Genomic DNA, 22,773 nt, shown 5'->3' with positions numbered 1-22,773 from the left:
GGAGAAGTATCAAGAGGAGAACTCTCGCATGAAGGCCGAATTAGAGTCGGCCGGGTCGAAGTTAAGTCAGACAGAGCCGAAGCTGAGTCGGCCAAGCAAATGTTGAGTCCTTGGAGTCTTGAATTAAGAGCAAGAAGCTCTCGATCAATCGGCTCCAGAGGGAACGTGATGGCTACATTGAGCTGGAGAAGGAATGGGGAAGGTATCGGGCCACCGAGGAGAGGTTGACACTGACTGATGTAGAGTCGACCTCCACTAAGGAGGAAGTACAATTGGCCAAGAAAGCTCTTAGTCGGGCATGAAAGCAGGCCATCGAGGATTACAAGGAGTCTGAAAACTTCAAAAATGAAATCCTCGAGGGTGGCTACACATATTATTGTGTCGGCTATGCAGATAGTAGAAATGCAGTCGAAAAGTTATATCCGGATTTGGATCTGAGCAATATCACTATCTCTGAGCCTGAAGAAGAAGAAATCATCGAAGGGGCAACTCCGACTGAGGAAGCTGCATCGGTTGTGGTAGAGTCTGCTCCGATTGCTGAAGAAGCTGGGCCTGAGTCGATCAGAGTAAAGCTGGCTACCATTGAAGGTCAGGAGGCTGGAGCTGTGGCAGTGACTGGTGCAGCAGCTAAGGACACTGATTGATGATCGGTATTGATATCTTTTCTTTCATTTTTATAATCAGACAATAGTCCGACTTACCTTTTGTAATCAAACTTTGGATCTAATTTTATAGTCCTTTGCTCATGAATGAAAAGAAAAATTTTTTGAGTGTTGAAAATTTTTAAAGTGTTGAACTCTTTGCATGTTGCTTTTCACTGTAGATAATCACTGTCAATGCAGTCGAATATTAATCGGATTATCGATTATCGATCGATGTGCCGAATGTTGATCGATTATCGTAGTAGAATAATTTGCCTGCTAGTCGGATACTAGCCGACTTAGCTTTTAGTCATAAATTTTTTTTTGTATTCGATATACGATAATAAGTCGAATATCTTTCAATCGACCGAAATCGAGTCGGTATATTTTTGATTTAGCCAGGGTCAAATCGGCTTATTCTTTCGCTCAACCATGGTTGAGTCGATATGTTGTTCTGCTTAGCCGTAGCTGAGTCAGTATATGTAATTGTCCGACTAGAGTCGGTATGTAGAATCGTCTGACTAAGATTGGATCGGTATGCATTAGCCGATCATTTATTGGTCTGATATTTTTTTTGTAGATAGTCGAATATCGAAGAATAATCAAAATTCGATCACTCCATTTCAAGTGTGTTGTACATATGAACAATTTTATTGATAATACATTTTCAGATTGTCAGCATTCCATGTCTGAGGAATAATTGTTCCATTGAGATTCACTAGTCAGTATATGTCCGGACGAAGGGTTTCGATCACCCTATAGGGTCCTTCTCAGTTTGAAGATAATTTTTCATGGTTTAAAGATTTTGAAACTTCTACCTTCCTCAAGATCAAATCTTCTAGATGGAAGAACTTCAGTTTGACCTTTATGTTGTAATACCAGACTACTCTTTATCGATATGCGACCATCCAAATTTGAGCTTGCTGTCGAACCTCCAGGAGTAAGTCCAAGTCAGTTCTTTAATATTCGAAGTTACTTGGCTCTACATACAGTTCGACTCTTATCAATGGTAATCCAATTTCTACTGGGATCACTGTTTCCATTCCATAGGCTAAGTTGAACAGTGATTCTTTTATTGGGATGCGAGGAGTCGTCCTATATGTCCATAAGATCGGATATAATTTTTTCATCCAGAGATTTTTAACTTTATTCAATCTGATCTTGAGACCATATAGAATCATCCGGCTTGTCACTTCTACCTCATCGTTAGACTGTGGATGACTGACTGAAATAAATTTGTGCATAATATGAAGCTTCGCATAAAATTTTTTAAAATTTTGATTGTCAAATTATTGACCATTGTCAGTGATGATGATGTGACAATCTGAATCTATATATGATTGACTTCTGAATGAAGTCTTCCATCTTACTTTCAGTGATCTGCGATAAGGGTTCGGCTTTCACCCATTTGGTGAAGTAATCTATGACGATCACTAAAAATTTTTTTTGACCAGACATCGGAGGGAAGGGGCCAAATATGTTGATTCCCCATTGTGTAAATAGCCATGGTGCAATGATCGATGTCAACTGGCTAGCCAGTTGATGCTGTATGTTGGCATATTTTTGACATGCTTCGCACCTCCAAATAAACTCAACTGCATCTTTTTTCATAGTGGGCTAGTAATCTCTGTTGCAGAACTTTATAAACCAACGATTTGCCCCCCAAGCAATTTTCTCAAATCTCTTCATGGACTTCTCAGAGAGCATAGTCAGCATCTGTAAGCCTCAAGCATTTCAGCAATAGAAGGGAGAACGATCTCTTATATAGTTGTCCGTTCATCAGGATATATTACGAAGCTGTCCATCTTAGTCGTTTGGCTTCTGAGGGGTCTATGGGCAAAGTTTCATTGGTCAAGTATTGGATGATCGGATCCATCCAACTTGATTCATCATTTATTTGTAGCACTTCATCAACCTTATCAATACTCGGCTGTTCGAGATATTTGATGAACATTCGATCAAGTAAGTTGGATGAAGTAGTTGTGAGTCGAAAAAGTACATCAGTCTGAGCATTCTTCATTTTCAAAATGTGAGAGATCTTGAAATATTTGAAGGCTGGTGTGAAATCTTTCACCTTTTGAAGGTACTTCATCATAGTCGGATCTCGAACTTCAAACTCATCCTTGACTTGCCTGGTGATCAATTATTTATCGATGAAAACTTTCAAGTTGTCTATGTCAAATTCTTTGGTGATTTTTAAGCCAGCTAAGAGGGCTTCATATTCGGTCTGATTATTTGATGCTTTAAAATTAAATCGAAGGATATATTCGATCATGGTCCCTTCGAAATTGGTGAGGATGAGGCTGGCTCCGCTCTCTTGAGCGTTGGATGCTCCATCAACATATAGCATCCATACTGATGTAGATTCGGCCTCAAGATTTTTAACTTGTTTTGACTTATCGTCAAATTTATTATCAGATCTATCATCAGGTACAGTGCACTTGATGATAAAATCGATTAAAACTTATGCCTTCATTGATGGTCATGGGCAATATTGAATATCAAACTCACTGAGTTTAATTGCCCACTTCACCATCTGATCAGAGGTATCAAGTCGATATAGAATTGCCTTCAAGAATTGGTCTATCAAGATGACTATCGAATGTACCTAAAAGTATGGTCGAAATCATTGCGTTGATATGATCAAAGCATAGATCATTTTCTTCGTTCTTGAATATCGTCTTTCGACATTGTGGAGTACCTTGCTGGTGTAGCAAAATTGATCATTGAATCCAATTTTTATCCTCTCAGACAAGCACCGAACTGACCGCCTCTACAAAAGTCACCAAGTAGAGATACAGTATTTCTCCCATCTTAAGTTTTGTGAAGAATAGGAGAGATGTCAGATATTTTTTCAGATCTTTGAAGGACTGTCGGCATTCATCTGACCATGAGAAGTCCTTCGCAACTGTAAGATTTTGAAGAAGGATAGACATCTTTCTACCAACTTTGAGATGAATCGACTAAGTGTGACGATCTTTTCATTGAGTTGTTGTATCTCTTTCTTGGAGCTCAGATTCTTCATATCGATGATGGCTTTTATCTTCTCTGGATTAGCCTTAATTTCTCATTGCAATACAAGAAATTTAAAAAATTTTCTGACAGTCACTCCGAATGCACACTTGGTCGGATTTAGCTTCATCCGATATCGTCGAAGTGTGTTGAAGGCTTCTTCTAACTTTTGAACATGATCACAAGTTTCAATACTTTTTACCAGTATATCATCGACATAGATTTTCATGTTACGTTTGATTTGTATCTTGAACATCTTATTGACCAGCCGTCGATAAGTCACTCCGATATTCTTTAAATCGAACGACATCATTTTGGAACAATAGATGCCTTTGTTGGTTATGAAAGCAGTATGCTCCTCATCTTCAGGTGTTATCCGAATCTGATTGTAGCTCACGAAGGTATCCATAAAACTCACAAGTTGATGTCCCAATGTTGCATCGACTAGTTAGTCAATTTTTGATAAGAAAAAAATTTTTTTCGGACAAGCTTCATTTAAGTTGGTGTAGTCGATGCAGATTTATCATTTTTTTTTGTCTTTCTTACCATTACCATATTGACGAGCCAATCGGGATAGTTAGCCTCTCTTATGAAGTCAGCTGTGAGAAACTTATCAACTTCTTCGTCGATGATCTTCTGCCATTCAAGGGTAAAAAGTCTTTTCTTCTGTCTCACTGGTTTAACTTTGGGATCGATGTTTAACCGATGAGTTATTAGTTCTAAAAGAATCCCTGATATATCGATCGCCGACCAAGCAAAAATGTCGACATTTGCTCTCAGTAAGTCCACCAGTTATTTTCACTCTGGATTATGTAATTGCGATCCAATTTGAATTGTCTTTATAAGATCATCTTCTTTTAGTGAGATCGAAATCAGTTGCTCAGCTGGCTAACCTTTTTCTTTATTTTTTCTCTGATCCAGTTTGTCAACTGACAGAGGGTCTTTAGGCTTATTATTTTTGATAAAAATCATTAAACAGCATCGAACTCTATTTTTTATCAAAAATCAGACTAGTAGATGATATGTCGACACCACCGCTCTCAACGCATTAAATTTCGATCGTCCGAGTATGGCATTGTAAGTTGAAGGAACTCAGACAATTATAAATGTCAAGAGGATGGTGCTTTATCATAGATCTATTCCTGCAGTTAGTGAGAGAGTAATTTCTCCTTCTACATTGACTGCATTTCCAGTAAAATCAACTAAAGGCGTAGAAACTCTTTTGAGTCGGTCAGTCGGTAGTCGCATTTGAAAAAAAATCGAATAAAATAAAATATATATTGAACTTTCATTATCTACTAGGATTCTTTTTATATCAAAATTTGCTATCGTCGTCTCGATAACGATAGCGTCATCATAGAGAGTTTGTATTCCTCAAACATCATCATCCAAAAAAGAGATTATATTATCATCAAGTTATTACTTTCTTGCAGACTCTTCTTCGAAAGTTGCCCTCCAGTTTCTTGGTCGTCCAGAAATCATGTTGATAACTCCCACCATTGGTCGATTATCAATCGCTTCCTCAAATTGTGGCTGAGGTTATCGATCGGTAAGAGATTGAGTCAAACAGTCTCGTCGAAATTTTTTGAGGTAGTCTCATCGAATCAGAACTTCAATCTCGTCTCTGAGTTGAATGCACTGTTCAGTATCGTAACCATGATCACGATGGAAGCGATAGTACCTTTTCTTGTCGCAGCTCCTCGATGGTGCCTTCATCGGTGGGGGGTGATGGAGATAATCCTCTCCCTCAATCTCCATTAGTATCTATGCACAGGGAGTAGAAAGAAAAGTGTACGAGTCATATCCGCTTTCGTAATTATTTGGCTTTGGACTCCATCGATGAGGTGAAGCTCTCTTGTTAGTTGTTGGCAGACTCGACTCGGCTAGAGCTCTACTTTTCTATTATTTTATTTCTGATCTTTTCTTTTTGTTTGACGCCCGTCAGTAGTACCTTCATCTATGTGAATGTACTTGTACACACGCTCTAGAAGTTTTATATAAGTCTAAAGGAGAGTCTTATCTGAGTAAGTGAATCTGGATCTCGTCAAACCTCTCTTCATGGCCGAGATGGCCATATCTTCGTTGAGATCCCACACCTCAAGTGTGGCAGCATAGAAATACGCCACGAAGTCTCTCAGTGTCTCTCCTTCATGTTGCTTGATGGAGAAGAGATTGTCGGATGTTCGCGACATCTTTCCTTCTAAATGGTAGCTGGGAAGCTAATACATAAAAGGGCATCGATTGCCCCCTAGATCATCATCAGAGCCTTGTAGCTCTTCAAATGATCAATCAGGTCGATGGAGCCATTATATGGCTCTATCTGTGGCATCTTGAATCGAAAAAGGATCGGTTCATCCAAGATGTACTGAGAGAGAGGCTGAGCGATGTGGAAGCCCAGATCGTTGGAAGACCCTCGGCCCTCCACTTGAAGTCGGACGAATTGATAGTCGACCTCTTTAAACTTGCACTCATAGTCGTCGAACTATCGTTGCTGTGAGAACTTAGAGGTAGAATCCCCTGAAGAACTCAAGGATTGAATAGTCGAGGGCGCGTGCAGCCTCTTCCCTTTCTTAATGCTATATTGGCGTGAAGAAAAATGTGACCGTCATGAATGGCGGGTGGCATGATGAGAGTGCTGGGAAGATATTGGCTAGACACGGTAAGAGTGTCGAGACGATCGTCGTTCCGATGATGGAGAAAGAGATCATCATGGAGCACGATGATTGTGCCTGAATGGCACTATATGCACTGTCGGCTCCTCTGCCATCGGTTGTTGCTGCTGCTGTTGTGTCTATTATTGTTGGAGGCTGTGCACTATCTCCATCAGCATCTTTATCTGCTGCATTAACGTAGTAAGTTGTTGAGTTTGGACGTCCGTCGTGATGACCGAACGGGAGGAACTAGGCTTTGCCATTAGTGGAGAAGAGAGATCTTTCTGATGGAAAGACTGCCTGACGGAGTCGGTGAAATTCTGAGCTCTTATTTTCATCATTGTTGGATTTGATGTCTTCCCCTACCGGATGCGCTAATCTGTTGTGGCCAATTTTCTGGAGTGCCTAATGCCGATGAAAAGCACCTGCAAAAGAAATCCACTGATCGAAATTATGTCTAACGAAAATCCTCCGATGCTTAAGTCAGTAGGGAGTGGTGAATAGCAGACAAAATATTCAAAGTGACAGAGTATTAGTCCAAAAGTGTCTTACCAATACTGTTCATTTACCTTCCTTTTATAGAAAGTTGTTGGTAACCATTTGTAATGGTTAGGCACGTGGATCTCGCTTATTTTAGAATTATATGATCGTGGGATAGGTAGTTAGTGCCCACTAATAATCGTGTATGTAGCCGTTATGCACCTTTCGCACTGATAATTTCCAATATACTGATTATATATCGATACATATGGTATATTGACTGGCCATCGATTGGTTATTCTGACATACCGACTAGTCAGCGGTCATCGTAGTTGACTTGGTGTCGGATGGAAGTTGATCGAAAATCTCTGACTATGTGTCAGTATAACTGATTGATAGTCAGACGTTCCAATTATTACACCGATTGAGAGTCAGATGACATGTTGTAATCGATCCGAAACTGATTCCGCAGTGTGGCTTTGATGGTCCATTGTCAGTCGTCGACATATGGTTGATTGGCCGACAGTGAATCCGATTTGCCGACTATGAATCAGGAGGAGTAGGTTCAATTTCCCCAAACAAGATTTATTTTTATTTATAAAATATTGTACAGGAATGGAGGATGAACCGACGACCGCCATGCAATCGTGGCCCTAAACAAAGATGTTGGGAACTTCAGCGGTGCATCAGATAAGCGGCTATTATCTTTAGCACGTTTGTAGCATTTTATATAGGGTAAACTAATAACAAATGTCCAATTGAATTTAAACTTAAAAGTAGCTACTCATTTAAGTTTCCAATAAAAAATTTTTCTCATTTAAAATATAACTTAAAAATATCTATCCAAATGACTTAAAATAATTCAATTATCCCTGCAGTTATAAAACAACACTATACTATTATAAAACAGTACAGTACTATTATAAAACAATACTGTGCTATTATAAATTAATACTATACTATTATAAAATTGTACTACACTATTATAAAGTAACACTGCATTGTTGTAAAGTAATACTACACTATGATAATGTAATACTACTTTATTATAAAAAAATACTACATTAATATAATACAATAAAGCAACATTGCATTATTATAAAAGAATACTATACTAATATAATGTAATACTGTCTTATTGTAAAAAAATAATACACTAATATAATATAATAAAGTAATGCTATATTATTATAAAAGAATACTATATTAATATGATGTAATACTGTCTTATTATAAAAAAATACTGTATTATAAAGAATATAAAGATATAAATATAATTTTAATTAAAAATAAAAAATTATTTTTAATTTATATTTAGAATGAATAGTTATTTTTATATAAAAGAAAGTTGTTTTTGTGTTCAAAATGGAGCTAAAAAATTATGCCAAATCCAATGTTATATATGTGACACGAGATTCTCATAAAATTTTTGATTCCTTGCCAGGGTACCTCCACAACCGACACTGACAATGGCACGACGGACACGTTCCAAGTCTGAAGTAGACGTTCTTAAAAAAAACGGGCCCAGCTCCCACTAATGGACAATTCGGGGTGTCCAAATATTTGTACCAACTCTTCGTGCACGTGAAAATAATTACCAAAAAAACAAAGACGAACTCATTATTATACCCACCGCTATCCACCGCCACTATAACAGCGCCACGAACCGTCATGCGGTTATGTGGGCCAAAAAGTCTGGTAACTCTTGTCGGACTCAGAGGTGACCATAACTCGTCAAGCAGTCACCTGATCTACTCCGAACAGAAGCCATATGAGGCAGGTGGAACATAGAGCATGGTTTCTTATTTTGTCATTTTTTTTATATATTTATATTATATAAAAAATTTAAAAATCAAAAATTTTTATTAATAAAATTATCATATCTATGATAAAAAATAAAAATAAATTATATATTATATTTTTTATTTTTAAAATATATTTTTTATCATTCCATACCATAGGATCAGATTAGTAGCAGATATTCGAAAAGACAGACAAAAAATGAGCTCTTCCAAACTCTTAATCTGAGAAGTCTTGTTTTGATCATAAGAACCAACCTTCGCTGTCTCTTGCTAGCAGAAGTCTACTTAGCAAAGTAACAGGACATAGAGATCAATTGTTCTAATATATATATTGAGAGTTAATGATTGATAAATTAGTCATCTAACAAGTTAATATATATATATAGATAAATCAATATATAATTTTTAAAATATGATATTTTTTAGTATATAATACATCGTTAAATGATATATATCTATCATACATAATACATAGTTAAATGATATATACACTTAGCAAATTAATCATCTAACAACACAGTATATACCTTTAAGCAAATTGTATATAGTTTTTGGAATATAATGTTCATCGATACATATTACATAGCCAAGTGATGCTTATTGACATTTTGATATTGCACTGTGTCTTTCTTTGATACACACGCAATAGTAATCTAATATACAGCTCAAGATAAATTGAGATATATTTTCAGAATATATTTTTTACTTAAAGGTGTATATTGGAATATTACTAGATGTTTATAAAGAAACTTATAGTATATATTAAGAAATCAATAAGTATTATCATTTGGATATATAATATATACTGAGAGTATGATATTTTGAAAATTATATATCGATTTACTTCAAAGTATGTATTGAACTGTTAAATGACTAATTTGCTAAGTATCTCTCGTATAGTTGTATGGTGTATACCAATGAATTTCATGTTCTACAAATCACATATTAATTTATCTAAAAATATATATTAATTTATTTGATGACTAATTTATTTGATATATATTATTTGATATCGATAAAAAAAATATATTTTAAAAATAAAAAAAATAAAATATTATTTTTTTAATTATAAAATTGATAATTTTATTAGTAAAATTTTTTTATTTTTATTTTTTTAAAAATAAATATTAAAAAAAATATGATAAAATCAGAAGCCGGCCTATATTACTTTCTGTCTGTCCGTATGATTTTTGTTCATCTACTCTTTGGAATGTCATATTTCTCGAAAACTTATTAGTTGGATCAACCCTGGACCGCTATTTTTTTTTTTTCTTCCAACGGTAATAACAACACGCGCGGTGGTATGTCTATTTTTTTTTTCTTCTCCTTTTAACTAATAAATTATTAGTGGTCCATCGGAGCCTGATCCAACCAATAACATTTCGTCTTGCCAACGCTCTCACAGAAATTTTTATGGGTGAGCGAGATATGGCGACTGAGATTATTCAGACGTGTTTGGCCACTGGAACGGACGACGAATGATCCAATGCGCACAGAAACTTATATGCGCCCGTCCGAACATTGCTCTTGTCCCACTAACATGATATTTTTATTTTTCTCTCTATATTGCAGTCCGTTTGGCTCTGTGAGGAGATAGTGCTCTAGGAAGGGAGACGGGAGAAAGAGAGAAGAGAGAGAGATGGGGTTGAAGGTGTACGGGTTGGCGATGTCTACGAACACGGTGAGGGTGGTAGCGGCGCTGAACGAGAAGGGGTTGGACTACGAGCTCGTCCCCGTCGACCTCCGCACCGGCGCTCACAAACAACCTTCCTTCCTCGCCCTCAACGTATCTTCTCTCCATCTCTCCAAACTTCTACAAAAAAAAAAAAAAAAAAAAAAAAAAAAAAGGAAAAAAAAAGAAAATCCAAAAACCTTGTGAGAATGTTATAATTTGGTGTTTTCAATTTTGGTAACGTTTATTTATTTATTTATTTATTTATTTATCTCCATATATGCAGCCATTCGGCCAGATTCCTGTGCTAGAGGACGGAGATCTCGTCCTATTTGGTAAATTTTTCACCCTTTAGATATTTTCTTAAATGTTAGATATCGCGCAATTGATGCACCTATCCTGGATTTTTGATCTTTTTGGTTCAATCGGACGGCCAGAATCGCGAGCGATAAGCCGGTACATCGCGAGCAGGTACAAGGAGACCGGACCGGACCTGCTCCGGTCGGGTGGTGGACCGGCGGAGACGGCGGCGTTGGAGGTGTGGCTGGAGGTGGAGTCGCAGCAGTTCGGGCCGCCTATCGCGGATCTGGTGTTCGAGCTCTTGATCAAGCCGTTGCTCGGGGGGACCACCGATCCGGCGGTGGTGGAGAAGCAGGCGGAGAAGCTGGGCAAGGTGCTGGACGTGTACGAAGACCGCCTCTCCAAGAACAAGTACCTGGCGGGCGGTCACTTCACGCTGGCGGACCTCAACCACATGCCCTACACACACTACCTCCTGCAGACCCCCAAGGCGGATCTGGTCACCGCTCGCCCCCGCGTGCTGGCCTGGTGGCAGGACATCTCCGCCCGGCCCGCCTGGAAGAAGACCGCGGCCAGCATCCCTCTGTAACGAGGTGGATGGCTTCTGATGCTCTGTTTTGGCTGGTTTAAAATATTTCAGTAGAATAAAATGGTGTGCCTTTGTGTGGCATCTGTTGCATCTATGCGTCTGTAGTGTGAAAATCGAAATATGTTCAACTTGCCTTCACTTAATTGTGAAGTAGTAGGCTTTTGTGGAGCTGTTTATGTTGCATGGTTTGAACTTGAGATGTGGATGGTGTGTTTTGCCGTTTGTTTTGAAAGAGATTTAACTTTGATGAAGGGATAAATTATAAAACACAAGTTGGGGGAGAAAATTATCATGAGCTACTGTTAATTTAAGATAGTACTCTTGGCTTAAACGACTCCAATACAAGTGGGCGGTGGGCGGTGGGTTGGTGGGCATTTAAATAACATTAAATGCCTCATTTGTCCGGCATCAATGTTAACGATCGATTTCCTGCGCTGTGGTAGTTTTTTTTCTCTAGCAAGTGGGTTTTCTTGGATGGATGCTAAGCGCGTGTCACGCGCTGTCATCGGGTGGAGTGCGGTAGGATTGGGCTCACCAACGCGTGCGTGTCACAGGCAACACACACAAATTGCGGTACTTGCTGCTGGGTCCCTCCCCATTCTGGGACCAGAGAAGAAACAATAGTGGTGCGCCTCCATAGCTAAATTCGAGAGAATAAACTAACTGCACCAGAGAACAAACAGGCTGCCCGTCATAAATGGATTTTGAGATTGGAAAGGATTTTATGCTACTTTAGATACGCTGCTCGATGCATGATGAGAAGCATGCATGTTAAAGAATGTATTGCAGATAGATGGGAGGAAAACCACTGTACTCCAGAATACATTCAAAACGAAACCCAAACTACATACAACCCACTCAGGAAACGACCCGGGGAAGAAGATTCACCATTACTTTCGGCAGAGACCCCGACACAGAGTGAAATTGCCAATAGGAGATGGATGGATAAAACGTATGACCGTAGCATCTACATCTGCATCCATGCTCCCAACACTATGGCTAACAGAGCCTCGCAGAGGGCATTATCATGACAAACAAATTGATTTCAAAACTGGGGATCAAGCGTCTGACCATCCATCAGCAAATTCTGATAGACCGGCAGGGTGCATTTATTATGCCAACAAAATATTTCAGTGAAAACAAGACACTTCTTCAATCCGCTGTAAAATTATTGCCATTCCCACCTTTGGTTTCTAGCTGGCTGGCCTATTGAGCCAAAGTTAACCACAAATCCAACTAATCAACTCAGAAATAAAAAGGGGGTAGTTGATGAAAAGTTAGAATGGTAAAATACCCAGGCACAGGCAGAACAACATGGATCCACAAGCAGAGAATGTAAGAGGCAGACTGGCAGACAATCAGCAAATCATAACACATACAAGAAAAAAAAATGGGAAAATGGTATAACCAGTGCCTAAACAATTAATCAACAGAGAACCTTTAATTAAGCAACTGTACATCATGTCAATAGAGAGATTTAGGGGGGGGAAATATAAGGCATAAGTAATGCATGGCAAGCTTTTGTGTATCCAGAAAATAGGATATACATGGATTCATCATGTGGTACTCACATGAGCCGTTGCTATGATATAAGGCGACTGAAATATTTGGAAGCTGTCAACACTAAGATATGTACAGATTATTGCCTGAAAAAGTAAAGTTTATCAATGATAATGAACAGCAGCACAGCCAGACGATAAAACATGCCTCATGCTAGAAAGTTTCTTCTGGTTTCAGGAAATTGTAACATTCCAGCTGTGTCATCTCTCCACCATTCACAGGATCAAATTGGCATCGATAGAAACTGCATATTCATGACAACATTAGGTTATGTTTAGAACAAAGACTGGCTTTAGAAAAAAAAAATGCATACAACCTACTCCTAGGCTATTATGATACCTAAAGAACTGAGAAATTACGGGCTTGTTTGGATGGTTGGGCCCAAAATCCCATAGGATTTATGGTGCAACCACCAAAAATATTGGATTATAAACTGGATAGGCCTATGTTTTCTACTAGCCAGGGCCACCTTTGGAGCGGATTGACCCGAATTACATTAGGAAAAAAAATCATCTCAGCAGATCAATTTTTTTTCTCCCTATAGGATTCGAGCCAACCCAGTTAAAAGATAGCCTTAGATAGTTAAAAACATAGGCCTAGCCAGTTTATAATCCAATATATGTGGTGGTTGGGCCAGGAATCCCATAAGATTTTGGGCCCAACCACCCAAACAGGCCCTAAATGTTTCCTAGCCCCACTATTGCATGGCAGAATGTCAGTGATACTAGTAGTAGAAATGTCTCAAGCGAGGAATCACACAGTCCCAGTGCGAATAACTTACATAAACATGATCACTGCCTACATGCAAAGATTCCTTTTGAGGTGATAAATGAAGCTTGTATGGTTAATTAGTTTAGTAAATACCCAAATGCTTTCAGTAGTGAACACCACAAAATTTCAAAAATTGAGAATTCTGTACCAAACATTTAACAAATGTAAAATTTTAGCAGGAGAGATCATTGGAGTTGACATCACATACCTTCCGTCCATCCCAAGAATCACAATGGTGTTCTTTTGGTGTCCAAATGCAACGTGATATTGCAAACCGTCATGCAAGCGGAACTGAGCCACTGACCATTCTGAGTTGAAATACTTTGGCAGAACACCTAAGATGAAACCAAAAGACAACATTAAAATAGAAAGTCCATAAAGTTTCACTTAATTGTATTTTAAAACAATGGCTAAAAGGCTAGAAAGCTTAAGGGTTAAACATTGCAGCAGCTGATTGGGGGCTGCATGCTGTTCTTCACACCAAGAGCCAATTTTCTCATGTATAAATACCAACACTTATGATATCGTATTTCCTTTGGTTACAACACTGTCCAAGTGTACAGCTAACAGGTATCAAAAATTTGCAGCCTGACTTGGCTCTAACTCAAAAAAAAAACCAGCCTTAACATGAAAAATTGAAGCAGATTTCTACATCCAAATTTTAAACCAGAACCTAAAAGAGTACCATTGGCGTGACTCAATCCAAACAATTTGAATAGGGTAGAAAAGAACCTGATCAACTAAGGTAATTACAGCAGTCCTGTTCATTAGCCAATTTGACCTATCCGAGCCATTTATAAATAAGACATCATTAAAGACATGGTTGAACTGAATTTAATCCATAACGAATCAATTGCTACCAAAAGTGAAGAACTGCCCAGCAGTGAACTCAACCCTCGTCCAGCACAGGGAACAGTCAAAAGCAAACCAACATGATTATCAGTCGGTTGCTAGAAGGTCCCTACGGTTCTGAAAAGCATAGCAAGATTTCCAAGGGAGAATTTTGTATTGAACCAAGACAATTGAAGTTCAGGAAAAAGCATGGAATATTAAATCATCCAAGAAGATTGAGGGCATTACAATTTACAACAAAAGGAAAGAATAAAAAAAAAATCCCAAAAAGAATGTACCTGACATGACATATTAAAAATAATTGATGAAGAATGTCACTGACATAACATATTAAAAATAATTGACAACAATTCCTGAGGCCTATAGATGGATTGCTGATTAAGGGTGCAATCAAGCCGAGCCGAGTCGAGGAGCTAGAAGCTTGAGCTCGACACAATTCAAAATATTCGAGCTTGAAATTCGACTTGAGATGGATAGTCTCAATATCTCAAGCAATGTTCGCGAACTCGGTACCGGAGCCCGTGCCGACTGGCCGGCGGTACGGCTCGGTACAGGTCCATACTGGATCGGACCAGACTGGTGTGAACCGATGGGCCAGAGAAGAGAGAGGGAGAAGAAAAAGAGGAAGAGAGAGGGGGGAGAAAGAGAGGAAGAGAGGGAGAAGGAAAGGAAGAGATGCCATCGGAGAGCTCTCTAACAGCCAACGAGGCAACGCAGAGGGAGCGGAGGGCGGCCGAGGGCTGCGGAGGATGGTCAAGGTCGATTTGAAACAAGGATTCGTCCTTGTTTCGGTTTTTATTTTTGATTTTTAACAGACGAAGTCAGCAATAGTGTTGCTGACTTCACCTTTTTCTTTAAAAAAATATCCGGATGAAATCGGCATTTGCCGACTTCAAATGAAATTTTAAAAAAAAAATTCGTGAAGTCGGCACCTAGATTGCCGACTTCACACGTTAAAATCAAAAAAAAAAAAAAAACCGAAACAGGGGCGAACCCCTATTTCAAAAATGAAGGGGGCGGAGCTGCGGAGGCCTTCCTCCAACTCAATCGCCCTCAGGCCCATCGACGTGGGCTTGCCGACCATTGGAGATCTCACGACAAAGGCACCATCCATCTGGAGGCCTTCGACGGCCTCCGGAGGCCCCGTAGGGACCTCTCACTCTCTCCTTTTCTCCCTCCATGCGTACCAACCTCGGCAAGATGTCGGACGGCATCCGATGGTCGCTGGAGGCCCTTTCTTCCTTTTCCTCTCCTTCTCTCCCCCCTCTCTTCCTCTCTTTCTTCTCCATCCCTCTGAGAACCGATTTAAACGCTGGAACCGTCCCGGTTCTCCATTGGTCCGACTTGGTATGGTTGTACTAGACGGTTCGACATGGTTTTTAAAACCCTGATCTCAAGCTTGAGCTTGGCTCGATAGAAAAAGGCAATACTCAAGCTCGACTCGATACTACTCAAATATTAGTTGAGCCATATTCAAGCTCGAGCTCGAGCTTGAATTCGAGCCTTAACCTACTCATAAAATATATTAATACATATATATTATAAATAAAAATAATATTATTAAAAATATATATAAACTCGAATAGATTTGCGAGCTTTCGAGCCGAGTATCTTACCAATCGAGCTCGACTCGAAAAATTATTTAAGCTATTCGAGCTCGATAGTAGTCGGGTCAAGTTGAGCTTGGATTCTACTCAAGTAGCTCATGAGCAGCTCGACTCATTTGCACTACTATTGGTGATCCATTAACTAAAATCCCTGCTACCAGATAATCTGATAATCTGGAGGCTAGAAGAAAGAAGAGTGTTCCTCCCTCCCATTGTTGTGGGTGGGATTTTTTTTTTTTTTTTGGTGGGGTTTGATGAGGGGACTCATTACTGAAGGATGGAAATGAACCAAATTGATCATGAACAACTGAGGCTTAGATCAAAATGATAGGGCTTGGTTGAGCTCATTCAATAAACAAGCAAGACAAGCTCAAGCTTAAGCCTCATTTAAAGCTCAAGTCGTATATAAGTCCAGCTTAAATATTTTAGGCTTGCAAAAACAAACTTAACAATAGGCTCATTCAAACTTGTCCAACTAGGAAGTCAACAATGCTTTAATATTTAGGATCAAGCATGGCTGCAGCTTGGCTTGAGTTTGATTCAAGGATTTACGTCTCGATGGACAAGAGGCGGCCCGACCATCCCATCCCGTTCTTATGAAAAAATGGGATCGAGATGAGTTCAGGACTCCAAAACTTATCCACGTGGGGAGAGAAGAAGAAAGAAGAAAGAAAGTTGAAGAAACGAAAAAAATGAAAAGAAAGAAGAAGAAAAATAGAAAAAAAAATAAAGGAAAGGAGAAGAAAAAGAAACAAAAGGAAAGGAAAGGAAAGTAGAGGAAAATAAAGAAAAAAAGGAAGAAAGAAAAAAGAAAAAAGACAAGGAAGAAATGACAGAAGGAGAGAAAGATGGAGATCAGGATGCATCACCGAAACTGCTATCAGGATGAGATGAGACAGCGGGGCATCCCATTCCATAGAGAAACTAAGATACCTTTGGCCCATGGGATTTAAAACCTAGGTTTGATTATCACTTTCTTATAACAAACCAAATCTAAGCAGCCCAAAGCTCCAGTTGGCTTGGTGGGAATGAGAGGGTAGGATTGCTTAGAAGATGAAAATGGGAGTGCATGGCGGCATCATGCAACAAGTGAAATACCTATATGAAATATGTAGGACTACATTATATACAATAACATCTATAATAATTATTATGCACAATTTGGATTAGGTCCTTCAGGCAATAGGATTTGAATTTTTATGGATCCCCAAGTAAAAAACAATTATCATATTAGATATATCGTACCGTATCTGGACTAGACTGATGTCAAAATCCAACCAATTAACTGGCTTACCATCCACAAGTCCACAAAATTCATAACCATACTTATTCATGAAGTCAAGATAAAATCTTGAATACAGTTTTCCAATATAAAATTGAAAAAGGATATTTTCAACAAGTCAGTTGTCTGTTCACTATGACAAAAGTAATAATATAGGTATTCATTGATCTTTACTTTCCTTTACACTTATCGAAGATGAACCAATGGAATGATCCTTTTTTATGAAAATAAATTGTTAGCCCATACAGGCAGAGAATATTCTTTGCTGATAAAATATGGGCTATCTCATCCAGCATTGTGCAATTAAAAGAGAAGGGAGACAAAAACTCCAGCAGAACAGTAGAGAATATTGAAGTAGTGAACACTACAAAAGATAACTTGGATGGAAAGCCAACCAATATCACAATATCTCTTATAAGTTTAAGAACTAAGCTCGGATGGTTTCCTGTTGCATAAATTATATCTAGATGTAATTACAAATTTTGCAAGTTAAATGAGGTTACCTTTAATGAAAGAGAGGGATGAGGCGATAGCTGGGGCATTTGGCTCTGGTGCAGGGCGTGGCCTATCATTGCCTGTCAATCCCAAATTTACCTTGAGGCCGAATACATGAACTGTTCCTTTGTCACTAGAGACTGCTAACCACTGCATGTTAGCGGAGAAGGCCAGGCTGTAAATCTCTGCTCTATCAGCACCCCTTCTTAGCTAGAAAGAAAAGATCACCATAACATCAGAAATAAAATCACTACATAGAAAACAGAGAGACAGGGTTTTATTTTTTTCTTTTTAAAAGAAGAATCTGGAAATAAAGGATAAAGAAATTAAAAAATATGCATGAATTGTAAAAATATGCACGAAGTCATTAAGGCTTCTAAAAGATAAGTTCCATAAAACTGATCGCATGATTTGCACACTGGTTCACATGCACAAATGAGAGAGAAAACAGTCACTAAGCACTATATGCAACATTTTTGTATTGTGGGAAACATCTCTCCAAATTAACAACATTCAGCACATCTACCATCTCTGGGGAAAAGCAACAATGTTACAGCTTTGTGGAACATAGACAAAATTGGAGGATGTAAGAGTTCCATTTATAATTCATATTGTATTTTAGGTTTTTATCTTAAACTTCTTTTAGTATAATTTCTTTGTAGTCATTAAAACTGAAGAAAATAAATTTTGAACCTCGAGGTTATGCGTGAAGATTTATTTGTATCTGTTATAGTTGAAAGCTAAAAACATAAAACATAAGAGATTTCCTCAAGACTTTAATGTATGTCAGAGTTATTATTTGGATATCCTCCAAATACTAGAAAACCAAATCATAATATGAAGTTTTATTTGGATATCCTCCATAAAACGGTCTAGTCTTCATTTACTCAAATAACTTCTAAAACTGTACTGATCTCCTAGAATGTGAAACATTAAAGCTCAGGCCTCCTAAGGACTAAATCCCAACAGGCCATGCTGCCCTTTTACTCCTGCATCCATTACTCTTATTATTCTTCCATGTTAACATGAGAACCTTGAATCACAACATTTGACTAAAAAAATAAATCAGTATAATGACCAGTCTGATTTTTCCTCTCTTATTTTTCTTAGTTCAAGAGTCATTCAATACACCAGATCAGATGGAAGCCATATTTAATTACTGATGTACATATTTCTACATGACTAAAAAAAAAAAAGAGTAGGCTCGAGTCCATCCAGCTGATCGACCTAGTTATTGTATTCAAGTACATACACTAATGTATCTTACATGAAAAAACAACAAAATAATTAATTTGAAGAAAATTCTGACGGACAGAGTACTGGTCCTGATCTTGCAAGCAAATAATGTACCTGATCTTGCTCGATTATAATGGTTGTCCATGTCAAATAAATCTACTAAGTTATCATTCTACCAGCAAGGAAAACCTAAATCAATAAAGGTAGGAGAAATGAAGCAGGGGGCCAAAGTACAGCACTCTAAAATATTAGTCGGTGCAATAAAATATGCAAATGTGGCCTCATGACTCCACCTTATTGGGCCTAGGTGGTCCTCATATTCAGCCAAACATTGATCTAGTAAGATATTGGCAGATGCACATTTAGGCCAATTGGATTTCAAAAGCCTCGGTGCATCACAATCCCCAACTCATTCTTTGAACCCGAGCATGCCCCCCCCTCCCCCACACACACACACAACACACACACACATAGAGAGAGAGAGAGAGAGAGAGGCAAAGAGGCTTGGTATAGCTCATCCAATGACTAGTAGTAGAAAATGGATGGCAAATGACATAGCTCCTTTGGCAGCCAATGGCAATGAATTAGTTTTTCCTTTTGCCTCCCTTTCCCTTCTCCTCACCTCCTCCTTTCCTCTATCTACTTTGCCACCTTTCTTCCTCAGCAACGTTTTTGCCTCTTCTTCCTCTATGTACCTTGTGTTCCCCACCTTCCTCTCTCACACATCTCCCATCTCTTTGTCTATGCCCTCATCTCTGGATCCCCCTAGCACCCTCCTGCTCTACCTCCCCCTGGCTAAATTTTTATTTAAGTTTGTTTTGTTCATTTTTTATTTACTTATGTCCAATTTTTTACTTATTTACATCTCTTTCCATAAATTATGTTATTTTTAAATTTTTTGAATATTTTTTATGCCAATCGTATGCTCTCTATTGCACCATAGACATGCACATTAGGGGTGCATACAAGTCAAACTGCTCATGAGTTACTTAAGCTCGATTTGACTCGGCTATCATCAAGATCGAATAGTATTTTTAGTCGAACTCCAGTAGCAAAATACGTAGTTTGAAAGCTCATGAGCTTATTCGACCATATATATATATATAATAATATTTTTTTATTTATAATATATATTATTAGTAGGGTAAGGCTCAAATTTAAGTTCAAACTCAAGCTCGAGTATAACTTGGTTGATATTTGAGTCCAGTCGAGTCAATCTCGAATTTTACCTTTTTTTTATTGAGCTCAGCTTAAGCTTGGGATGTTCAGGCTCGGTTGATCTCGAGTCGAGTTTCGAATCTTAAGTATTTTGAATCAAACGGAGCTCGAGCTTCTAGCTACTTAACTCCACTTAGCACAATTGTACCCCGAATGCACATACTACATCTACTTTTAGAACTTTAAAAAAAAATGAAGGAATATAACCAATTAAAATACAAATAATTAATTTTCTATCCCACCCCTTCAATGCTCTTGCAATACAATTATCACGAAATAGATCATAGCTCAATATATCTAAAAGATTATTGGTTTTGTCTTCTCTTTTTGAATTTAGAATTGAACACCATCAGAGAGAAAAGGTAACATCATAAAAGCCTTTAACATCAAAGAGACAAAGTAACATCATAAAATAAAATGAACTAGTACTTTGCTTAACCTTTTTAATTAAGCTCTAAGAAATCCCAAATACCACTAACATTCCTACAAAGTTTCCTCCTTAAAATTCCATTTCATCATTCCTCACCTCTATTTTGTCAAAGAATTGCCTTCCATTAGAAAAGAAATCTTATTGTTCATCATGTAATTGGGGATTTAACAAAGTACTATTGAAGTTCCATTTGAGTCCCCATTTTCCATAAAATACTCAAACATCAACATAAATGAAAGAAAAACACCAGAGAAGTTTATAAAATAATCATGACAAAATAAAATAAAAATAAAATATAAAATAAGGATATGAGAACTATTAAAAGGTATCGCCCATGCGGAAGAGAAGTAACAACTTTTAGGACTAGAGTTGCGTTGAGTTTGAACTCTTTTGTTTAAACAGTCGATTGTTAAAAGACTTTATTGGTTGAATGCTTCATAATTCAAATGCTAGGTATCAACTAAAAAGATATCCTTGGTTAGGGAGTGCACACTTTAAAGCTCCACAAATAATGTTAATGGAAGTTTAAGACAGGAGAGGGATCTCATCAATTCAAGTTATCAAATTCGTCTGAAAAATAAAGAGGAAGCACAGAAATTTACCGAAAAATAAAAAGGAAGCACAGAGAAAATGGGATAAGATGAGAAACCTATCTTAAGATTAACCCTCGTTCTCAAAGCTTCTGATGAACAATTTTAAATCAAAATATATCCTTAATCATCTTAACAAATAACACATCGAACTATAAAAGAATCATGAGTACTAAATGGATTCAATGAAAGCAAGGCATGCATCTTACTTCTTGGAGAAGCGTTCCATCGACGGTGCTAAAAATCCTAATGAGTGTGCCCTTGGTGCTCGCAGTGGCAATCAGCCGCCCGTCCTGCGACAGCGCGAAGCATGCAATTCTCGAATCATGTGCCATGATAAACTTGGTCCTGCGAGCCCCGTAGTGCTCCACCCTGACCTGGCCCTTCTGACCCCCAGGGCAGACCAGGACCAGCGACCCTTGCTGCTGGGACACGGCGCAGAGCCCCTTAGGGTTCGGCACCGTCTCAATCTGATGAACAAGCTTGAGGTCGGCAAAATTGTACACGAAGATCTTGTGGTCCAGCACCACGATGATCCGGTCTCGCCGGAGCCGGACGGCCCGGACCTCCGACCGGAAAGAGAGCTCCCCGATGCAGCGGCTCTGGTGATCGTCCCAAATCATGACCTTGTTGGGCGGGTAGTATGGCTGCGGCCCGCCGCCGACGAGGGCCAGGATATTGCACCGGAACAGCATCTCCACCACCCCGATCCCCCCGTCGTCGAAGTCCCGTCGGAAGATTTCCCGGAAAGGGTCGCAATTATAGATGCGGAAGCCCCGGTCGGTCCCGGCGGCGAAGCACCCATGATCTTGGTTAAACGACAAGTGCAGCAGCGACGGCATCGGGGGTGGCGATGAGGACGACGACGAGGCGGACAATGACGGCTGAACCGCAGTCAGAGGCGGCGGCTGCGCCGGCATCGAATGCATGCCGAGATCAGGGTTTTCGAGGAAGCCGGAGGCATCGTCGTTCTCCGGCGGATCCGCGGCAGGGGAAGGGGATGAGGATTGGGGTTCGTCGCCGTCGTGGGAAGGGAGGAGGAATGGGGGGTTGGAGTTAGGGTTTGGGTTTGGGTTGGGATCAGAGTTGGGATTTGGCCAGGAGAGGGGGGGAGAGGAGGAGGAGGAGGGGGGGATGGAGAGGGCGGCCATGGAGGTGAGGAGACACCGGGAATTATCACGGGGTTGGAGGGTCAAAAGGGACCATCGGTGGATAAAAAGCCCGGCGAAGGGAGGAGCGGTGGCAGAGAAGGGAAGACGGCGAGGAGGGATGTACTCGGATTGGGTTTGCCGAAGCCCCACGACAAGAATACGGACATCCTTTGTACCTTTTTCAGAAAGGCCACCGTTTTGTGATATAATTTCTTGAGTGCCCTTGGGGTGGAGCGGACGATGCGAGATGTTATCATCTTTGAGTTTTTTCAAAAAATTATAAGAGCATTATCTCAACTACATCATGATCTCGGTTACGCACTATATTTTAAGAAGTATCGAATTGATTTTTTTAATTATTAATATATTTTATATAATTTAATTATTTATTTATTAATAAATAATTTTAATTTTTTTAATAAATAAAAATATTT

At 38.9% G+C, this 22,773-nt stretch overlaps 2 protein-coding genes across 2 annotated transcripts; one reads left to right on the top strand and one right to left on the bottom strand.

The window, feature by feature from the left end:
* The first annotated feature begins 10,141 nt into the window (after positions 1-10,141).
* LOC105057499 (glutathione S-transferase 3) lies at positions 10,142-11,315 on the top strand. The gene is made up of 3 exons (XM_010940129.3): positions 10,142-10,372; positions 10,545-10,593; positions 10,696-11,315. The coding sequence occupies exons 1-3, from the start codon at positions 10,226-10,228 to the stop codon at positions 11,145-11,147; spliced, it is 648 nt and encodes a 215-aa protein (XP_010938431.1). The 5' UTR covers positions 10,142-10,225; the 3' UTR covers positions 11,148-11,315.
* A 1,254-nt stretch (positions 11,316-12,569) lies between these two features.
* LOC105057501 (autophagy-related protein 18a) lies at positions 12,570-22,481 on the bottom strand. Its single transcript, XM_010940130.4, has 4 exons — positions 21,398-22,481; positions 17,723-17,924; positions 13,687-13,813; positions 12,570-12,951 (listed from the first exon to the last, which is right to left on the bottom strand). Exons 1-4 carry the CDS (start codon positions 22,337-22,339, stop codon positions 12,861-12,863), a joined length of 1,362 nt encoding a protein of 453 aa, XP_010938432.2. The 5' UTR covers positions 22,340-22,481; the 3' UTR covers positions 12,570-12,860.
* Positions 22,482-22,773: the final 292 nt, after the last annotated feature.

The sequence above is a fragment of the Elaeis guineensis genome, unplaced genomic scaffold (assembly GCF_000442705.2).
Source record: "Elaeis guineensis isolate ETL-2024a unplaced genomic scaffold, EG11 Super_Scaffold_1000024, whole genome shotgun sequence".
NCBI classification, from domain to species: domain Eukaryota; kingdom Viridiplantae; phylum Streptophyta; class Magnoliopsida; order Arecales; family Arecaceae; genus Elaeis; species Elaeis guineensis.
Note: the sequence above shows the minus strand (reverse complement) of the source record. Positions and strands in the feature narration are given on the sequence as shown.